The sequence below is a fragment of the Malus domestica genome, chromosome 07 (assembly GCF_042453785.1).
Source record: "Malus domestica chromosome 07, GDT2T_hap1".
NCBI lineage: Eukaryota > Viridiplantae > Streptophyta > Magnoliopsida > Rosales > Rosaceae > Malus > Malus domestica.
The window spans coordinates 24,520,589-24,539,075 of record NC_091667.1 but is presented as its reverse complement, the minus strand read 5'-3'; the positions used below and the strand labels follow the sequence as shown (position 1 = coordinate 24,539,075).

The 18,487-nt window shown below is 39.5% G+C and overlaps 1 protein-coding gene, 1 long non-coding RNA gene and 1 pseudogene across 2 annotated transcripts; 2 read left to right on the top strand and 1 right to left on the bottom strand.

Annotated features, from left to right (window-relative positions):
* The first annotated feature begins 39 nt into the window (after positions 1 to 39).
* LOC139197431 (uncharacterized) lies at positions 40 to 12,476 on the top strand. The gene is made up of 4 exons (XR_011582853.1): positions 40 to 178; positions 1,013 to 1,058; positions 1,848 to 2,022; positions 11,841 to 12,476. It is a non-coding gene; the product is annotated as an uncharacterized lncRNA (long non-coding RNA).
* On the top strand, positions 2,709 to 4,021 carry LOC139197498 (U11/U12 small nuclear ribonucleoprotein 31 kDa protein-like; annotated as a pseudogene).
* Positions 12,477 to 12,537: 61 nt separating the features above from the next.
* LOC108169996 (serine carboxypeptidase-like) lies at positions 12,538 to 16,524 on the bottom strand. The gene is made up of 9 exons (XM_029105799.2): positions 16,000 to 16,524; positions 15,561 to 15,729; positions 14,911 to 15,030; positions 14,437 to 14,580; positions 14,201 to 14,351; positions 13,791 to 13,879; positions 13,211 to 13,469; positions 12,965 to 13,098; positions 12,538 to 12,823 (listed from the first exon to the last, which is right to left on the bottom strand). The coding sequence occupies exons 1-9, from the start codon at positions 16,461 to 16,463 to the stop codon at positions 12,695 to 12,697; spliced, it is 1,659 nt and encodes a 552-aa protein (XP_028961632.2). The 5' UTR covers positions 16,464 to 16,524; the 3' UTR covers positions 12,538 to 12,694.
* Between the last annotated feature and the right edge of the window lie 1,963 nt (positions 16,525 to 18,487).

Sequence of the window (18,487 nt, the reverse complement as noted above, 5' to 3'; positions counted from 1 at the left end):
AATTGGACCGAATACTCATCCCAATCTCCTCCGCCTCTTCCTTGCTGCTCCACCGGTTCTCTCATACCACCGCCGCAACAAGTTCACGCAAATCTGGCGACTCGCTCCAAAGCGCACGCGTGAAACGCGACGCATCAACATTCCATGCGCGCGTTTTCCATAACCCTCTTTACGGGAGGTAAGCAATTTTCCATGCTTTACATTTGAGGATGTTCTTTACAACAGAAATATATCTTCTGGTGATTTTTCTGGATACCCAAGGATTGAAAGAATTATTTACAAATATGGCTTTGTGATTTTAGCTCAAAACATATAACAGCAGACGCATTTAGAAGTAGAACTATAAGGGAGTACGACAAAGAACATGTATTCTGCAGTTCACTCCCAAATTCTCTGAAACTTGATGGTCCTCCCGGTTATTTTAAATATTTCCAGTATTGTTCTAGAAAAGGAAATTTATCATTGTTCTTGTCCCATGGTGTCTAAAAGATTGATTTCATAATGCTACATGTGAAAACAAGTCTTGAAAGTCACAGCGTACATAGATTTAGAATGGCTAGACTAGAGAGTAGATTTAGAATGGCTACACTGGAGAGTTTGGTTTTAGGTTGTCAGTTTATTTTTAGTCTTGATGGGCTCCTGTATTCATTTTATTTTTCCTTTATTATTGTTTGAATTGGTAGAGGTCGCACTTGGTGCGATGGCAAGTGCCTTCGCCCATGAGCGGTAGGTCTCGGGTTCGAGACTTGGGAGCAGCCTCTCCATAAATGGGGGTAAGGCTAGCCGACATTCACCTCTCCCAGACCCTGCATAAAGCGGGAGCCTTGTGCACTGGGTACGACCTTTTTTTTTTACCCATTTTCGTTTTTCGTCTGTTCATTTCTTGATTTCTACGTTGCGGTGCAAATTCCCCTTTCTCGATTGAACCAAAGCATAGCGTTGGAAAAAAATGCGTAATTATCAGGGTTTTTTGTTGTTGTAATTTTTCTGATTTTGAGGGTCTTGTTTCCAGGCTCAAACTTGGTGTCCTTTGTCTCTCCAATCCCTCTCTACTCAAGGTAAGGAATTTAAACTTCTGGGGCTGTTATTGATTATAGTCGAGTTGAATTTAGTATTCTGGGTTATTAGATTTGAATAACGGTTGGGGTTATTGAAATTGGTATTCTGTATTATATTGGAGTTATTGAAAGAATTATTTTATCATGCAGATACTTTGATTGGTTTCTGAATAGTTTAGAGATAGATGTTTTAAATTGCTTTTTTGGTTTCTGAATTATCTAGAGATGGGTGTGGTTTTGAAATTGAGAAGATTTGAGAAACGTTTGTGTATGAGAAAGAGGCTGCAAAGAAGTCGACCAACGGAAAGGAAAAAAGCAAAATAGAAAACATTTGATTATAAAAAGTGACAACAATAAGTTGCGCAGGTTATTGATTTAAATTTGGTTTAATTGTGAAGTATAGTAGTATGTTCTCATTTTTTTAAAGGGTATATGTTGTTCAAAGTATGTTGGCACGTTTTGCACCCACTCAAGATAAAATTTATGGATCCGCAATAGTGTTCAGATTTTCACTTGGTCTTTCTTTCTTTTTTTATTGATTTGTGGACCAATCTTATTCTTAGTTGCGAATCATTGTTGGAAAGATTAATTGGTCTCATTACTTGAGATGAGTGTTAAATTGTGGTTAGGTTTCAAACCGTGGTAGAGCGCGAGGTATCTTTGCTAGTTTAATTTATACTAAAACCCAAAACACATTGAAATACTATTTATAAGCACAGTGTGCTTCTTGTTTTACACCTGCTAAGTTTGCATTATTACATTTTTGACACGGACAAAAATGCGTCGCAGTCATCTCTTTCCTCCTGATTTCTCCTTGCCTGGTCGTCGTCTTGTTTTCCAATTGAAAATCTTGTGAGACTCCTCCTCACCAAGCAAGCCATTTTGCTTGAGATCTTTCAAATTGAAATTCCTCCTCAAGCTTTCTGACAGTAATTGGACGATTCCTCCAACGCCGGCCATCAAGGTTAGTCTGAAACGATTCCTACCTTATTGACCTATTGTGTGCCAAAATCTGCTTCAAATTTGTGATTTAATATAATTGGGCTTTAGAAACAAATAGATTTTTTTTATTTGAATTTAGAAAATTATATTCGAATTTGTTTTACATCTGATTGAGTTGGATTTAGGGGTTGTGTTTTAGTGTTTTCTGCCTAAGTAGTATATAAAGAAAAAAGAGTGATTTTTTGTGTCCTAAAAAGATCATCATGGTCATAGACACGAGTCTGATATTATCAAGTAAGATGCCGAGTCTTGCATTCGTATAATTACATATGTGAGCTGCATTTCTGGGTTTTTGTTGATTTGTTTGCTTATTTGGTATATACAAGAAGAGATGATGACATTGCCTCCAACATTATCATTTTATGCATGAACACGTAACACTTGGGCCAATCTAACCATTTATTTTGAGCACATCACATCAGCAAAATAATAAAACATATGACAGTGAGGTTTTTTCAAGTCAATTTTTGTTGGCATGTTGTTGTTCATGTAAGTGTTGATTTGATAAATGCAAGTGCTTTTGGCATTTTATGCCCAAGAAGAAGAAGAATAGTATGTATGCTATAACATTATGAGTCTGATGAGTCTGAGAACTGAGACATGTGAATTGTGGAGGTAAGCAACATTTATGTGAGACATGTGAATTGTATGGAGGTAAGTAACAATTATGTGATTTTTTTTTTTTTTGCTAAGAAGATTGTGTGACTTTTTGATATATTGTTCATTACGAAACAAGGAAGAATAGGAAGAAAGTGTAATATATGATCTCTAACTATTTGACTTTGTTCCAAGCAATATTGTTTGGTGAAATAGTTGTGTTAAGATATTGGAGAAAATTGAAAATATTTAAAATTCATTTTGATGAGGTTCTCATTTTCTAGGTGAAATCCGATCAGGTCCGTAAGAAAATCACCTCGTACGCAACGGGGTGGATGTAAGTTTCTTGAATGCCTTTGATTGAGGCCCACTATCCTCATCTCTGACTGAAAGTTGGGAGCTTCGAGAGTGGCATCGACAATGGCGGAAAAAGGAAGAAGAATAAGAAAACCAGCAACGAAGACAAATACGACACCTTCTACTATCGTTACGCCTCCTCCGCCCCACAAACCCCAAAACCCATTAACCGAAAAACTGTAAGTGTGTCCGACTCAGGAACCTTAGCGCCATCGAAATCGACCCTCAATGTCTTCAACTTTGACTACTCCCTCACCAATTTGGATCTCCACACCTTCTTCTCCTACTTCGGCAAGGTTCCCGAGTCACCGTCCTCAAGAATCGTAAGACCTTCCAGAGCCACGGCATCGCCTTCGTCCAATTTGTGTCCCGCACTGATGCTTCCGTGGCAGTGAGTGAGATGCACGATAAGATACTTAACAGGAGGAAGCTCTTCATCTTCATCGTTACCGACAACGGTCGGGCGGTCGAATTCATTCGTAAGAGGGAGTATAAGGACAAGAGCCGTTGCTACGAATGCGGCGAAGAGGGGCACTTGTCGTATGAGTGCCCGAAGAACCAGCTGGAGCCCAGGGAGCAGCCGTCGTCGAAGCGAGTGAGAAGAGGTGGCGGTGACGGTGGCGGTGGTAATGGTAATGGCGGCAGGGTGGCGCTTGTAGACGAGGAAGAGTATGATAGTGGTGGTGAGAAGTTTGAGGATGATAATTGGGCGTCGGTGCTGGATGATGTGGCTAATCTAAGGTTGCGGTTGGGGGCAGATGCGGAGGCGGAGGAGAAGAAGAAGAAGGTTGTGAAGAAAGCTGGTTACTTTAGTAATGAGAGTGATGATGAAGATTGAGTGATTTGGTGAAGGGTTTTAGTTGATTTTGGGAGGTGGGTTTTGTTTGGAATTGAGGGATTTCAATGTTCTTTTTGTTTTTTGATTTTTGTTTTGATGATTTGTTCGGTTTTTGCTATTTTTGATTGAGAAAAGTAGTTGTTGATGCACAAAATCAATGGGGACTTTGGTACAACAGAAATTGTTAACTTTGTGACCTTCGCTAGATTGCTCCGGTCACTAGTGTGGATAAGTATGTAAATGGATAGAGACAGGGAAGCAAACACAAGATATACGTGGTTCACCCAGATTGACTACGTCCACGGAGTAGAGGAGTTCTCATGAATTGTGAAGGGCTTACACAAGTACATAGGCTCAAGCTATCATTTAATGAGTACTAGTGAATGATTTAGTACAAATGACATTCGGAAATAATAGAGGGCCTGACTCTTTTTGTATCCCTTCCCACAGACGACGCCAAATGTTGATGCACAAAATCGGAGGGGTCTTGGGACAACGTAAATCCGACCGTGAATCTGCAAGAAAGTAAGAATACAAGAGGTATCGTGGTTCACCCCAATGTTTGGGCTACGTCCACACTGATATTGTATTTATCTATTTGTAAGAGGATTGTGAGGGAAAGAGAGCTTTGAATATGAGAGTGAGGCTTGGGGTTTGTAAGGGTGAGGAGACCCTTTTATAGAATAAGGGTTCCTCACTTATTACATATTTGCCCCTTCATTTATTACATAATTACATTTGAGTCCTCCAAGTATTTATACGAGGTCTAAATACGGAGGCCCTAAGTATGGTACAAACATGCTACAATGTGAAAATATTATGCCACCAACTAATCTGAAAATGAACATCATGCATAATTGCATAGCTTAAGTATGTGTATCTAACAAGCAAAGATATTTGATCATGCTTTCGAAACAACTTGCAACGAAATTTACAATCCAATCCCACATAATCTAAAACCCCAACTACATTACTACTCTGTTGCTCAGCTAAACCAGCATCACATTGACTATTGTTTGTACCATACTTGACCAATCCCGAAACTACTGAGCACTGGTTAACGTTATACCGTCAAGGACACAGAAGAGTTTCCCTCAAACCAGGAGGCCAATCATAGCGCGACACGTGTCGACATCAAAAGCCAATCATAGCGTGACACATGTCAACATCAGAAGCTAATAACAACACGACACGTGTCAATATCAAAACAAAGCTAGAAACTCTTCTATAAAAGGAGATCATTCTCCCACAATATTTCCGAATGTCATTTGTACTAAATCATTCACTAGTACTTACTAAAGGAGAGTTTGAACCTATGTACTTGTGTAAGCCCTTCACAATTAATGAGAACTCCTTTATTCTGTGGACGTAGCCAATCTGGGTGAACCACGTATATCTTGTGTTTGCTTCCATGTCTCTATCCATTTATATACTTATCCACACTAGTGATCAGAGCAATCTAGCGAAGGTTACAAACTTAACACTTTCTGTTGTACCAAAGTCCCCACTGATTTTGTACATCAACAATTACTTTTCTCAATCAAAAACAGCAAAAACCGAACAAATCATCGAAACATAAATCAAAAAACAAAAAGAGCATCACTCATGTCAATCATACATAAACATTCATGAGCATCATTCATGTCAATCATACATAACTATTCATGATCATCATTCATGTCAACATTTATGAGCATCACTCATGTCAACATTCATGAGCATTACTCATGTCAACATCTATGAGCATCACTCATGTCAATCAACATAAACATTCATGAGTATCACTCATGTTAATTAGCTTCGAAAGCTTCATGTACAGAGCTCCAGCTTCGAGAGCAAAAGCTTCATTTACAAAAGCTCTAGCTTCAAAGCTTCACTTTCAAAGCTTCAGTGCATGGTATACAAAGATCGCCTCCGATCAACCGCCACTTTGGCCTATAAATGGATTGAATTTGAAGTCTCCAGCCAACAACCTCTATTGACTAAAGACTTGGGGGACTACACTATGTACCATATATTGGGCTTCCACAAATAGGCCTCATGAAAAATGCTTGAGGGACTTAACCCATTATTCATGTATTGAGGAGCAAACCCTTATTTTATAAAAGAGACTCCCTCACTTTCATTAGAGAGCACCCATCACTTATGTATTGAGGAGCGAACCCTTATTCTATAAAAGGGACCCCCTCACCATCATTATAGAGTATTGCCGCCTGTTGAGCAACCGCCTCGCCGCGAGCATCAACTCTAGCCCATTATTTATGTATTGAGGAGCAATCCCTTATTTTATAAAAGGGACTCCCTCACCATCATTAGAGAGCATCGCCGCCTGCTGAGCAACCGCTTCGCCACGAGCATCACTCCTAACCCATCACTTATATATTGAGGAGCGAGCCCTTATTCTATAAAAGGGTCTCCCTCACCATCATTAGAGAGCATCGCCGCCTGCTGAGCAACTGCCTCGCCTTGAGCATCACTCCTAACCCATCACTTATGTATTGAGGAGCGATGCTTTATTCTATAAAAGGGACTCCCTCACCATCATTAGAGAGCATCGTCGCCTGTTGAGCAATCGCCTCGTCGCGAGCATCAACTCTAGTCCATCATTTATGTACTGATGAGCGATCCCTTATTTTATAAAAGGGACTCCCTCACCTTCAACGCCACAAGCCGAGCCAACCAAGGCAACATAAGCCATAAGCCGAGCAGCCTCGCAACATGTGCTACTTCTAGTTGAGCATCATTTCAGATTGAGCACCACCTCATATCGAGTATCAGTCCTAGACGACATCTAGTTACTTCGGCCTACACATGGACTGAATTTCAAGTCTCCAGCCAAAAGACTCTTGACTGAAGACTTGGGGGACTACTGTTTGTACCATACTTAGGGTCTCCGTATTTAGACCTCGTATAAATACTCGGAGGACTTAAATGTAATTATGTAATAAATGAAGGGGCAAATATGTAATAAGTGATGATCCTTTATTCTATAAAAGGGCATCCTCACCTTCACAAACCTCAAGCCTCACTATCATATTCAAAGCTCTATCTCCCTCATTATCCTCTCATAAATAGAGAAATACAATATCAGTGTGGACGTAGCCCAAACATTAGGGTGAACCACTATACCTCTTGTGTTCTTACTTTTTTGCAGATTCATGGTCGGATTTACGTTGTCCCAAGACCCCTCCAGTTTTGTGCATCAACATTTGGCGCAGTCTGTGGGAAACGATACAAAAAGTTGTGTCGGTTCTCTTTCATTTTTTCACCTCCACCATGTATATGCAAAACCCACACAGAGACACAGACATAGCTCTCTCTCTCTCTTTCTACCTCTGAACTCACGCCTTTCCCCACAGCCCACCAAAACAAAAGAGACAGAAACTAAGACTGCTGCAAAGTACGAGAGGTGGAGAGAGAACTTTTTCAACTAGTTGGAAGTTGTTTTTGCAGATGTGATTTCATCCGTTCCTGTGTTGCCATGAAATCGAAATCTGATCTTGATTCCTTCCCGATCGTTCCGAGGAAGAAACGGTCGTCTCGGAGAAGGAAGCCCAACCAGAAAACAAGTTTTGGGTTTTCGTCAGTCCCCCAACGCCTTTTGCTCGTACAAACGACACCATGACTCGAAACACAAACAACGCCACTGACTTAGTTTCTCATTTCACAGAACACTCTATCTTCTGCTTCTGTTGTTCTCCAACTCTCTGCTATCTTTCTCTCTTCTGTCTCTCTCTGTTGCTACCATTTGTTTGAATGAATGGGTTCTGGAGGTTGTACCAATGGACTGGAGGAATGCAAATTGCAACCTTCGAAATCTTTGGAAGAATCTGATAAAGCTAGTGTTTTGGGGCTTCATAAGGCCGCTGCGGAGCCACCGGTGAAATTGATTGCTAATGGGGTGGCTTTTCTAGGGCCTGTTACTCCTAATGCAGTCCGAGAAAACAGGGACTTGCTCGTTGATCTGAAATCTCCGCCGTCAGTTTGCAAGAAGTCATCTAATGTAACTTGCTTGGATTCATATGCTATCCAAAATGAGGACAACCTATTTGGTTGTTCTAATGATAGCAGCCCCAGGACACCAGTGGATGATGTCTTCGATCCCTTTGCCCCTGGTCGGGAAAACCTAGTGAAGGCACCGCAATGCAAAAAATATGTCAGCAAGTGTGGGGGCATGGTTGCTCATCAACTTAATTTGATTCTCCAGTTCAAACTTCAGAAGATGAGGTTTGGACTGATGTGGAATCCATTTCGGACGAAGAAACTGGAGCAGCTGATTCTTGTCCTGGTGCTCCCCTGAGGCCATCAGGGAAGTCAAGGAACATTGATGTGGGGTTAATCAGAAAGCTCAAGTTCTAATTCCGGTTGACTTTTTCGGGTTATGTGCGATGAATTTGCCAGAATTCTGGTATTTCTTTCCAACAGGTGACCTAGATTAGACACAGTAGTGCTGGCATTGTATAGTAGTGCAGAGACAGAGACAGAGACATAGGCGCAGTGGAAAGAGAAAAGAAAAAGCAAAAGGATGTCTGGAAATGGAGTGGGAAACAAAAGCAGAAAGCAGAAAGAAAAGTAGAAAGCAAAATAAGATAAAAAGAAGCAGACATAATTGCAGTGGTGATGGCATGCAGAAAAGGGAATTGTGGACGTGACCTATTGAGCTGAGAGTCGGATTTATTTTTGAATGATGTGATTTATTTTTCTTATCTTTCGGAGACATCTGTATAACTCCATCAGATGGTAATAAAAAAAAATAATAAATAAAAAAAAAGGGTAAGCCTAAAATAATGGGCTAGAATGTTATGTAGAGGGCGAATGCCCATATGCCCAAAAGAGCCAGATCCTCTATTATCACCAATCAGGTGATCAAAAGTACGTCTAGTACTACAAAAAAAATTATTCGGCAGCCTGCCGCTATTATCACCAATCAGGTGATCAAAAGTACGTCCAGTACTCCAAAATTATTCGGCAATCTGCCGCTATTATCACCAACCAGGTGATCAAAAGTACGTCCAGTACTCCAAAATTATTCGGCAGCCTGCCGTTATTATCACTAACTAGGTGATCAAAAGTACGTCCAGTAATCCAAAATTAGACATGAGCATCACTCATGTCAATCATACATAAACATTCATGAGCATAACTAATGCAATCATACATAAACATTCATGACCATCATTTATATCAACATTCATGAGCATCACTCATGTCAACATCCATGAGCATCACTCATGTCAATCAACATAAACATTCATGAGCATCACTCGTGTCAATCAGCTTCGAAAGCTTCATTTACAGAGCTCCAGCTTTAAAAGCTTCATTTACAAAAACTCCAGCTTCAAAGCTTCACCTACAAAGCTTCAGTGCATGATATACAAAGACCGCTTCCGATCAACTGCTACTTCGGCCCATACATGGATCAAATTTGAAGTCTCCAGACAACAGCCTCTATTGACTAAAGACTTGGGGACTACACTATGTACCATATATTGGGCTTCCACAAATGGGCCTAATGAAAAATGCTTGAGGAACTTAACCCATTATTCATGTATTGAGGAGCAAATCCTTATTTTATAAAAGAGACTCCCTCATTTTCATTAAAGAGCGCCCATCACTTATGTATTGAGGAGTGAACCCTTATTCTATAAAAATGACTCCCTCACCATCATTAGAGAGTATCGCCGTCTGCTGAGCAATCGCCTCGCCCGAGCATCAACTCTAGCTTATCATTTATGTATTGAGGAACGATCCCTTATTCTATAAAAGGACTCCTTCACCATCATTAGAGAGCATCGCTGCCTGCTAAGCAACCGCCTCGCCGCAAGCATCACTCCTAACCCATCACTTATGTATTGAGGAGCGAACCCTTATTCTATAAAAGGGACTCCCTTACCATCATTAGAGAGTATCGTTGCCTGCTGAGCAATCACCTCGCCGTGAGCATCACTTCTAACCCATCAATTATGTATTGAGGAGCGATCCCTTATTCTATAAAAGGGACTCCCTCACCATCATTAGAGAGCATCGCCGCCTGTTGAGCAACCGCCTCGCCGTGAGCATCAACTCTAGCCTATCATTTATGTACTGAGTAGCGAGCCCTTCTTTTATAAAAGGGACTCCCTCACCTTCAACGCCACAAGCCGAGCCAACCAAGGCAACATAAGCCATAAGTCGAGCAGCCTCGCAACATGTGCTACTTCTAGTTGAGCATCATTTCAGATTGAGCATTGCCTCTTATCGAGTATCAATCCTAGACGACATCTAGTTACTTCGGCCCACACATGGACTGAATTTCAAGTCTCCAGCCAAAAGACTCTCTTGACTGAAGACTTGGGGGACTACTATTTGTACCATACTTAGGGTCTCCGTATTTAGACCTCGTATAATAGGGGGACTCAAATGTAATTATGTAATAAATGAAGGGGAAAATATGTAATAAGTGAAGAGCCCTTATTCTATAAAAGGCTTCCTCACCCTCACAAACCTCAAGCCTCACTCTCATATTCAAAGCTCTCTCTCCCTCACAATCCTCTCACAAATAGAGAAATACAATATCAGTTAGGACGTAACCCAAACATTGGGGTGAACCACGATACCTCTTGTGTTCTTACTTTCTTGCAGATTTACGGTTGGATTTACGTTGTCCCAAGACCCCTCTGGTTTTATGCATCAACATAGCATTTGATCATAGCTTCAAGCATCCGTTGTGTTTAGGGGTGGGTTTAAAAAATTGAAAACCGAAAAAAACCGAAAACCAAACCGAACCGAAACCGAAAAAACTGAACCGAACGAAAAAACCGAACCGAATTGAAAAAATCAAATTGAACCGAACTCTTTTGGTTTGATTCAGTTTTGGTGGTCTAGAAACCGAACAAAACCGAACCGAACCGAAATAATTAAATTAATATTTTTTTAATTTTATTTATTTAATTATTTGATTTTATTATATTAGAATATGATACTTCGGACTGCTGCTTTGGTAGGACTTGTTTGCTTTCCAATTCAAATTGTCTTCTCAGCCTCTCCATTTACAACAAAAATTAGAACTAATACCATTACATGCAATATTTCTAGTTTATATCATTAAGTGCAACACATATATAAGAACACATATCTCAATTGCACTGCAGTTGATTAGGGAAAGCAAATAGCGTATAAAAGTCTCATGAGTTTATTAAACACTACGAGATCAAAAACAAAATTCAAACTTTCTCACCTATGGCCAAGTATAGTAGCTTCTGTGGCCTAACAATTTTGAAAAGTATATCAATATATTCAAAAATATTGATGAACACCTCTTCAAAATTTGTTGGTGGTAGAAGCTGAACACAGAATGTAGAAATTATATTATGTAACCACATATATGGATAAAAAAAATTCGGACCATAAAGATAAAGAAAATATCAAAAATTGTTACCTAAACAATAATCAAAATAAATAGTATATTATAGAATGTTTATCTTATTGCTAGTGAAGAATACATATATATATATATATATATATATATAGAGAGAGAGAGAGAGAGAGAGAGAGAGAGAGAGAGAGAGAGAGAGAGAGAGAGGAATGAATAAGGTCGTACTCCATCATCATCGTCTAAAAAGAAATTTATTTACAGTTAAACTTTAAACCCCAAATATTTTAAAAAAACCTTTATGTTATAATTCTAGTTGAACTTTAAATGTTTATTTTCATTATCTTTAAGTCTAGTTGGAATATTTATATTATGATTGTGTTAGATATGTTAAAATTTAAGATTTCAAATTTTTTCATTTTTTGAAAAAAAAACCGAAACCGAACCGGAAAAAACCGAACCGAACTTTCGGTTTTGGCAAAAAAACCGAACCGATTTGAACCGAACCCACCCCTAGTTGTGTTTCCACATTTCCCCGGTCCGAGAGTTTTCTTAGATCAGGAAAATATTTTGGGATTTTTGCTATGTTTAGTATGCGATCAATCGCCTATTAACTGTTGGTCAAATTCAAATGTAGGTTTAACAGCGATCAATGGTCAAGAATCACCTACCGATATACAAGGAGTCCCGTTCTGCAAGGATAGTTGAGTAAATAGGGAAGGTATAGGTTTGTTATGAATGACCCCGTATGGAATATAGGTAACAATATCAGCAAAAGGACGTTCTCCCGTACTACCAGACATGCTAAGCTGCACATATTCATGTACAGAAAAAGCGACCGGGGGAGCAAATGGAAACTCACTGATACTGTTTCCTTTACTGCACATATTCATGCTTTTTGCAGGAGACATGCCTGCGTAACATTCATCCCACTCTTGTAAGCGATGACATGATTATCTTGAGGAATTCTCCATCTAGCTGTTTCAGAAACTGTTGTATCTGCATGAGAAGACACATAAGATCGACAACAATAGGAGAGAAACTAACCGCCACTTACAGGTGACTGACTATATAGAGATACGGGAATCTAAAGCAAGGCATTCGGCAAGTGTATCTTATGTTAATACATTCTCATGGTTGCAACTTGTAAGATAGAATCTCTTGAGTGTAGAATAAATTCTCGTAACCGGAGACTGATAGAGGAATATCCCTCTGCTTCTATCTCGTATGCAAAGATGAATGCTCTCTGTTGGCTGTTGGAAGATCATATTACTTCAACCACCCAAATTTACAAACAGAACCAAGGCGTAAATCGTATATAAGACTACAGATACTTATCCACAAGCAGTCTTTCTGATTCATCTTAAAAGTGGTGTAAGCAAACGTAGCACATTGTCTAGAAACACTATTAGCTTCACCAGTCTAGGCAAAATATTTACAAGCGTATAATCCATCCTATACTCTTCACTCCGTTCATGTTCCTGCGCAAAATCACATCTGAGCAACCAGTTTTTCTGGTTCCCTTGCGGATTCAGCAAGTGATCCCTGAGTCCACCTCCTCAGCATCTCTAGTGCAGCCTTGGGTTGGTCCATTGGAACCATATGACCGGCGTCATGGACCTGTTTGTTGCAAGATAGCATACCATATAACTAGTTCAGCAATCGGGATCGGTAATTAATCATTGTCTATGGATGGATGGAATACAGATATGTGTGAGAGAGAAATCTAGATATGTAAGGGAAAAGGACAGAGAAAGAGACCTTAAGGAAACTAAGAGGCCCATAGTTCTTGAGAACTCCTGCTTCTGAATCATCGACAACAAAAGGAACTTCCGGAGAAGACACAAACTCTTTCTGACCAGACCATTCCATGGCATGGACCCATCTTGAGTTACCTATCGCATACAAATTTATATGCACGGGTAAGAATTACACATCACAAATTAAAAGAAAATATATTTAACGAGTGGTTTGGCATGTCGTATCAGATAAAGCCTAGAGGTCTACCAAGCCAGTTGCAGATTAGATCATATTCTCCTGCATACACAAGCAGTTGAATTCCGTCCTCGAGAAGAGTAGGGATGCCCACTTCGAGGTTCCTCATCCAGTCGACCAACATGGCAAGATACACTGTAGTGCTGCATGAAACAAATTTTCTGTCCCCAACTCCAAGTGACTCTCTAACAGGTTTCTGGTTCAGGAATTTCTCCATGTTTGAGAAGTCGTAGCAAAGGCTACCCTCACACTTCTTCCTGATGTCATAGTACTGCATATTCATAATATTAGAAAAATTCTGTCAAACTTCAGATCATTAGTGGAATACCAAATGCTCACGAAATTTGCTAATAACAATAAATATTTCCTGGCTGAGGTTCAGGCAAAAAAAAAAAAATGTTTAAGAACATGCAATTGTAGAAACACATTAGTTTCCGCCTCTTTAATTGAGTCATGTGAACCATTTCCTTCAAATTTTCAGAGCAATAAGTTTCATGTGCTTTTTTGGAAAAGAACATGTAGAATAATAAAATGACAACATAAAGATTAAGGAGCAATCATTCTGATAATAATGAGTAACTGATCTTCTTACATTTATGTTTCCAGCCTTCGCAATGATGCTAGTGAATATGGTATTGCAAACAAAATACGAAGCCACGCAAGAGACTGTACCATCAGTGCCTGAAACAACAGAAGTATATGTTATTTAAACAGCAGCAGTAACCAATTAATGTGGCTAATATGTAAAGACACTCTTGCATAATACAAATAAAACATTCATAACTTAGAAAAGAGAGAAAGAAATACATAGAGATGGGATATAAAAGAAAGGAGCCACCCCTAACGCGTTAACATGAAAATGATCAAAAGAACTGCAAATTCTAATTAACAAATTCGCATGTCATAGGGTCTAAAGATAAAAACACGGTAATAGAAATTTGAAAAGAAAAAAAAAAGAGACAAAAAAAAAAATGAGGAAGGCGCCACTAAAATGTCACTTACCACAGAGCTTTATAGCCATTTCACAGACTGGAAGCACTTTGTTAATGAGATTATAGGAAGTGTTTGTGATTAAGCCATTGTCCAACGCAAAATCTGTGTAAGCTTTATACTGGATTGCAGGATCAGTAAGCCCATTGCCAATGGCAAATCCCTGTTCAACAAGTTTTTCTTAACTTAATAAACCACGATATGACCCATTACAATTATCAAGCTAGTGTATATTTGAGATATATAACCTTTAAATTTATATGAATTCCTTTTTTAGCTTTGTTTCCTCGGTGAACTCGAGCAGCAACAGCAGGAATGTAGTGTCCAGCATATGATTCTCCAGTTATGAAAAAGTCATTCTCTGCCAACTCAGGGTGCTCAGCAAAGAAGGCCTAATATCGTAGATAGGCAATAAGTCATATTACTATCCATTACAGCAATAAACGTTAAACATCTAAGATGTTTGCTTTCCTCCAAATTCTCAAGTTAATAATCATGCAGTTTTTCGACTAAAAGGCACTGCAGTGAAGTTTGAGAATGACATTAATATATACATACATATGTGTGTCTGTGTGTGTATATATACATGTATGTGTGTATACATATTCCATACACAAAATAACTGCCATTTGGTGATATGTTTATAGGAAACTAAAAGCTCATACAGTTTGTGAAAATTATACTTAACATTACTGCTTTATAAATGAAGGATAATGACATACCTGTAAGAAGTCATAGAGGTCATTACTAACACCATCTTCAGAGTGACGAATGTCACGTCTGTCACTACTATAACTAAAGCCAGTCCCGATAGGCTGGTCGACATACAGAAGGTTAGATGCCTGCAAAACAGAAAGTGTATCAAAATATTGGTTACGTCTCCGGAAAATGAAGAATGAGCTGACATCAAGTTCCATCATTTCCAAATGATTCTTATTTGGATGACTAACATTATATGATCATCCCAAATCATCCAACAGCATCAAGCTCTGACTTACAGAAGTAGGACACATATAACCAGTGACAGCCTCAGATATCATGCAGGTAAAAGTAAATATAAGTGAAGAGGTGTGTCTTCGAGTCACTTTCATTCCAGTGCAACATGATTTGGAAAAGGTTCTATGAACGATAACTAAGAACAAAATATTACCACAAATACTTCTAGGACATGTTTTAAAACCTCTCCTATCAAATGTTCAGTCACATACGTGTGTAATTATCTCGTCATATGGGCAGAAATGAATTAGTCAATAGCAGAGATTCTAAGATAGCGGTTGCAACTTTCAATCTGTTAACATTGCTCACGCCGGCAATAAACAATCACATCCAAACATAACAACGAAGCATAAAGTGACAGAGAGTTTCATATTACGTTATCCCAGCCATACTCGTTCCACACAAGGGACAAGTTATTTGCGATGGTGAAAGGACCATTTTCGTAAAATACAGCCAATTCACTGCTGCACCCCGGACCGCCAGTCAACCAAATAACAACAGGATCCTTCTTGTTGGTGCGAGATTCGAAGAAGAGGTAAAACATCCTACATTACCACAAAAATTGAATAGTAAGAACACGAAGCGGGCAGCTAAATTCACTATACAATCGAAAAAATCCAAAATTTTGCATAATTTGAGGACCTATTTTCTTAAGTTGAGGTCCAGCTAAGCATAAATTTTCTGCCTAAAACCCTAAAGTTCAAATGAGATCAAAACAAAAACCCCTAAATTACTTCAAATCCACCATGCAGCGCGAAATTAACAGTTCAAAGTATCATAAAGACGACGAAATTTAAAGAGATTACGAAGCTCACTTAGCGGCATGAGAATGCTCGATCTTATAGTAACCGGCATGGTGGCCGAGGTCCTCGATGGAGTCACCGGAGTACACGAGGTTGGGGAGCCTAAAGCGCTTCTCGACGAGCCTCGGCGCGTCGGTGACGGCGGTGGTCGAGGAATCGGGGGCGTCGATGATGTTGATGTCTTCCTCGGGGAAGAGATTGAAGGCTCTGATCAGCTGCTTCGCGTGCACGGAAGGGAAGCCGGACCTGGCGAGCCCGGGAGGGTTCGTGAGCTTCGCGGCGGCGAGAGGAGAGAGGAGGAGGAGGTGAAGAGAGAGAAAGGCAAGGAGGTGAGGGAGGAAAGAAATCTTGCGTTCCATGGCTTGTGCGTCTGCGTTTTGGGTTGAGAGAGAATGAATGAGAAACGGGAGAGAGATACTTGGCAGAGGAGAGAGAAGGCGCCGGGCTGTAACGAACTGTCGTACCTGGTGTATCATCTGATTTGCAAGTCATGTATAAATACCGTGTCAATTAATGAATTTATCTCATCTTAGTTGTATGAATCACTTATCATATGATAAGTACATCAATATAATATAAATATAGGGTCTCCCTATTACTCTTTTCAGTGATTGATTTACTCACTCCAAAGTTTTCCTTTTTTGTGTGTATACATATGGACCTGTTGGGGAATGCTAGTGGAATGGCTAACGACCACTTTTAGTTACATCTGCCATAAAAATTTATATGTTTTTAAGTACTGGTTTGATGTTGAGGTGCTTTTATAAAAAATGAGTATAAAAAAAAACTGAGCTTAAAAAGATGTTTAGTAAACACTTAAAAGCAGCTTCTTTGGGTGAAAAAGTTGAAAATGTGAAACAGCAAAAATGAGCTTATTCTCACAGAACAACAGAAGCAGTTTTTTTTTTTCAAAACACAGCAATACCCAGCCCTACTATCGCGTGGGACAACGGTTTATAAGTGGATTGTTAGGCATCTCTAACTATTTGGTCAAAAGGCTATAGGGCTAAAAATAACTCGAAATAACATGAAAAGTGTTTCCAATCGAGGGCTAGGTCAAAGGGTTTGTAGGCCCCACCGAACCAAAACCCCCCAAATCAGGCCAGTGAGCTCGCCATTTCCAGTCAGCCAGCCCAACCCTTCAGCGCTAGAATGTCAAGACTGACTTTGTGGCAGGTACAAGAATACCACTTTTTCTTCATTACTGTGGCAAGTAACACTCAAAATATGTCCGAAAACCTTATTTTCATATGATAGTTTAATTTAATTAACCATATTAATTCAATTAAAATAATAAATTATTGAGGGGGTTATTTTTGGTTTATGGCCCTTTGACCCTTTTGGTTGGAGATGAGTTTTTGGTCAAATGGCTATGTTTGGCCTATGGCTCTTTGGCCCTCTTAGTGGGAGATGGTATAAAATATGGACTGACACTGTTCATTAAAATATAATTTCTCGCTGGACTATAGGGCTAAGCATGATCATTTGGCCCTCCTTCGGTTGGAGATGACCTTAAGTTGTTAGATGGAGTAGGTTAGGGAAAATTGCATTGCGGGCAGGTGTAGGGAGGGAACGGATCGGGGGTTGGATTTGGTGTTGCGGGATCCATTTTTGGAGTATTTGGTGTGAGTCCGTGAACCAGGGTGCAAGGGATTTCCACCTCGTTGCGTTCTGCTTGCAACAAAGGAGTTGCCTTAAATTAAGAAAAAAAGGGGAAGAATGAATGTGGGGTTTGTAATTGTAAAGCGGCACACTGTTGGAATGCATGTGACAAATGAGGTTTTTTAGGTTGTGGATGATTCCATTCATCCTTGCACGATTGATATGGCCAATCTCTGATAATTTCTTGCACGACTAGTTAAAATGATACGGAAATAATATCTTTGGAGTCAAATTGTACGAGTCTGGAATATTATAGGGTCATCAATTAATGAGTTGGGTTGTTATCAGGTCACACATTGAGAATTCGTTAAGGTCACACGTATGACACGTAAATGACACGAACACGACCCGTTTGCTAGGTCTACACATAAGGCATAACAATTTCTTGCATGACATATTAACTCGACATGAAACGACACGACCCGTTAACGAGTCAGGTACACGACTCATTAAGATAAAGGACGAAAACAATAAACATGACATGTTTGCTAGATCTAGGGCTGCCAATAGAATAGAGTTGTCACACAGATGAAATGCGTGAGGTCAGGTTGGATTAAGATATAGGAGATCTTATTGTTATATAGGATTGATCGTATTAACTACATTGCAAAAGATGAAGAATTTATACAAAGGAAGAGGAAGATGATAGAGAGAAACAAGATAGATTGTAGAGGAAAATGAAGGCTCTTGAATTGATTGATGTTATCTGTTACAATAGTTTAGCTATATATCCATAACCCAACACACTTAACAACCTAACAAACTTCTAACAAAGCTAACAACTTGTTTGTACCATACTTGACCAATCCCGAAACTACTGAGCACCGATCAACGTTAT

What these genes read in the sequence shown, in the direction of transcription:
- LOC108169996 (XM_029105799.2), bottom strand. Translation starts at nt 16,463, where the DNA reads ATGATACACCAGGTACGACAGTTCGTTACAGCCCGGCGCCTTCTCTCT. An exon ending in CGAAGGCTGGAAACATAAAT is followed by an intron (nt 13,470 to 13,790) that starts GTAAGAAGATCA and finishes ATGAATATGCAG; the next exon opens with TACTATGACATCAGGAAGAA. An exon ending in GGCCTCTTAGTTTCCTTAAG is followed by an intron (nt 12,824 to 12,964) that starts GTCTCTTTCTCT and finishes TGCAACAAACAG; the next exon opens with GTCCATGACGCCGGTCATAT.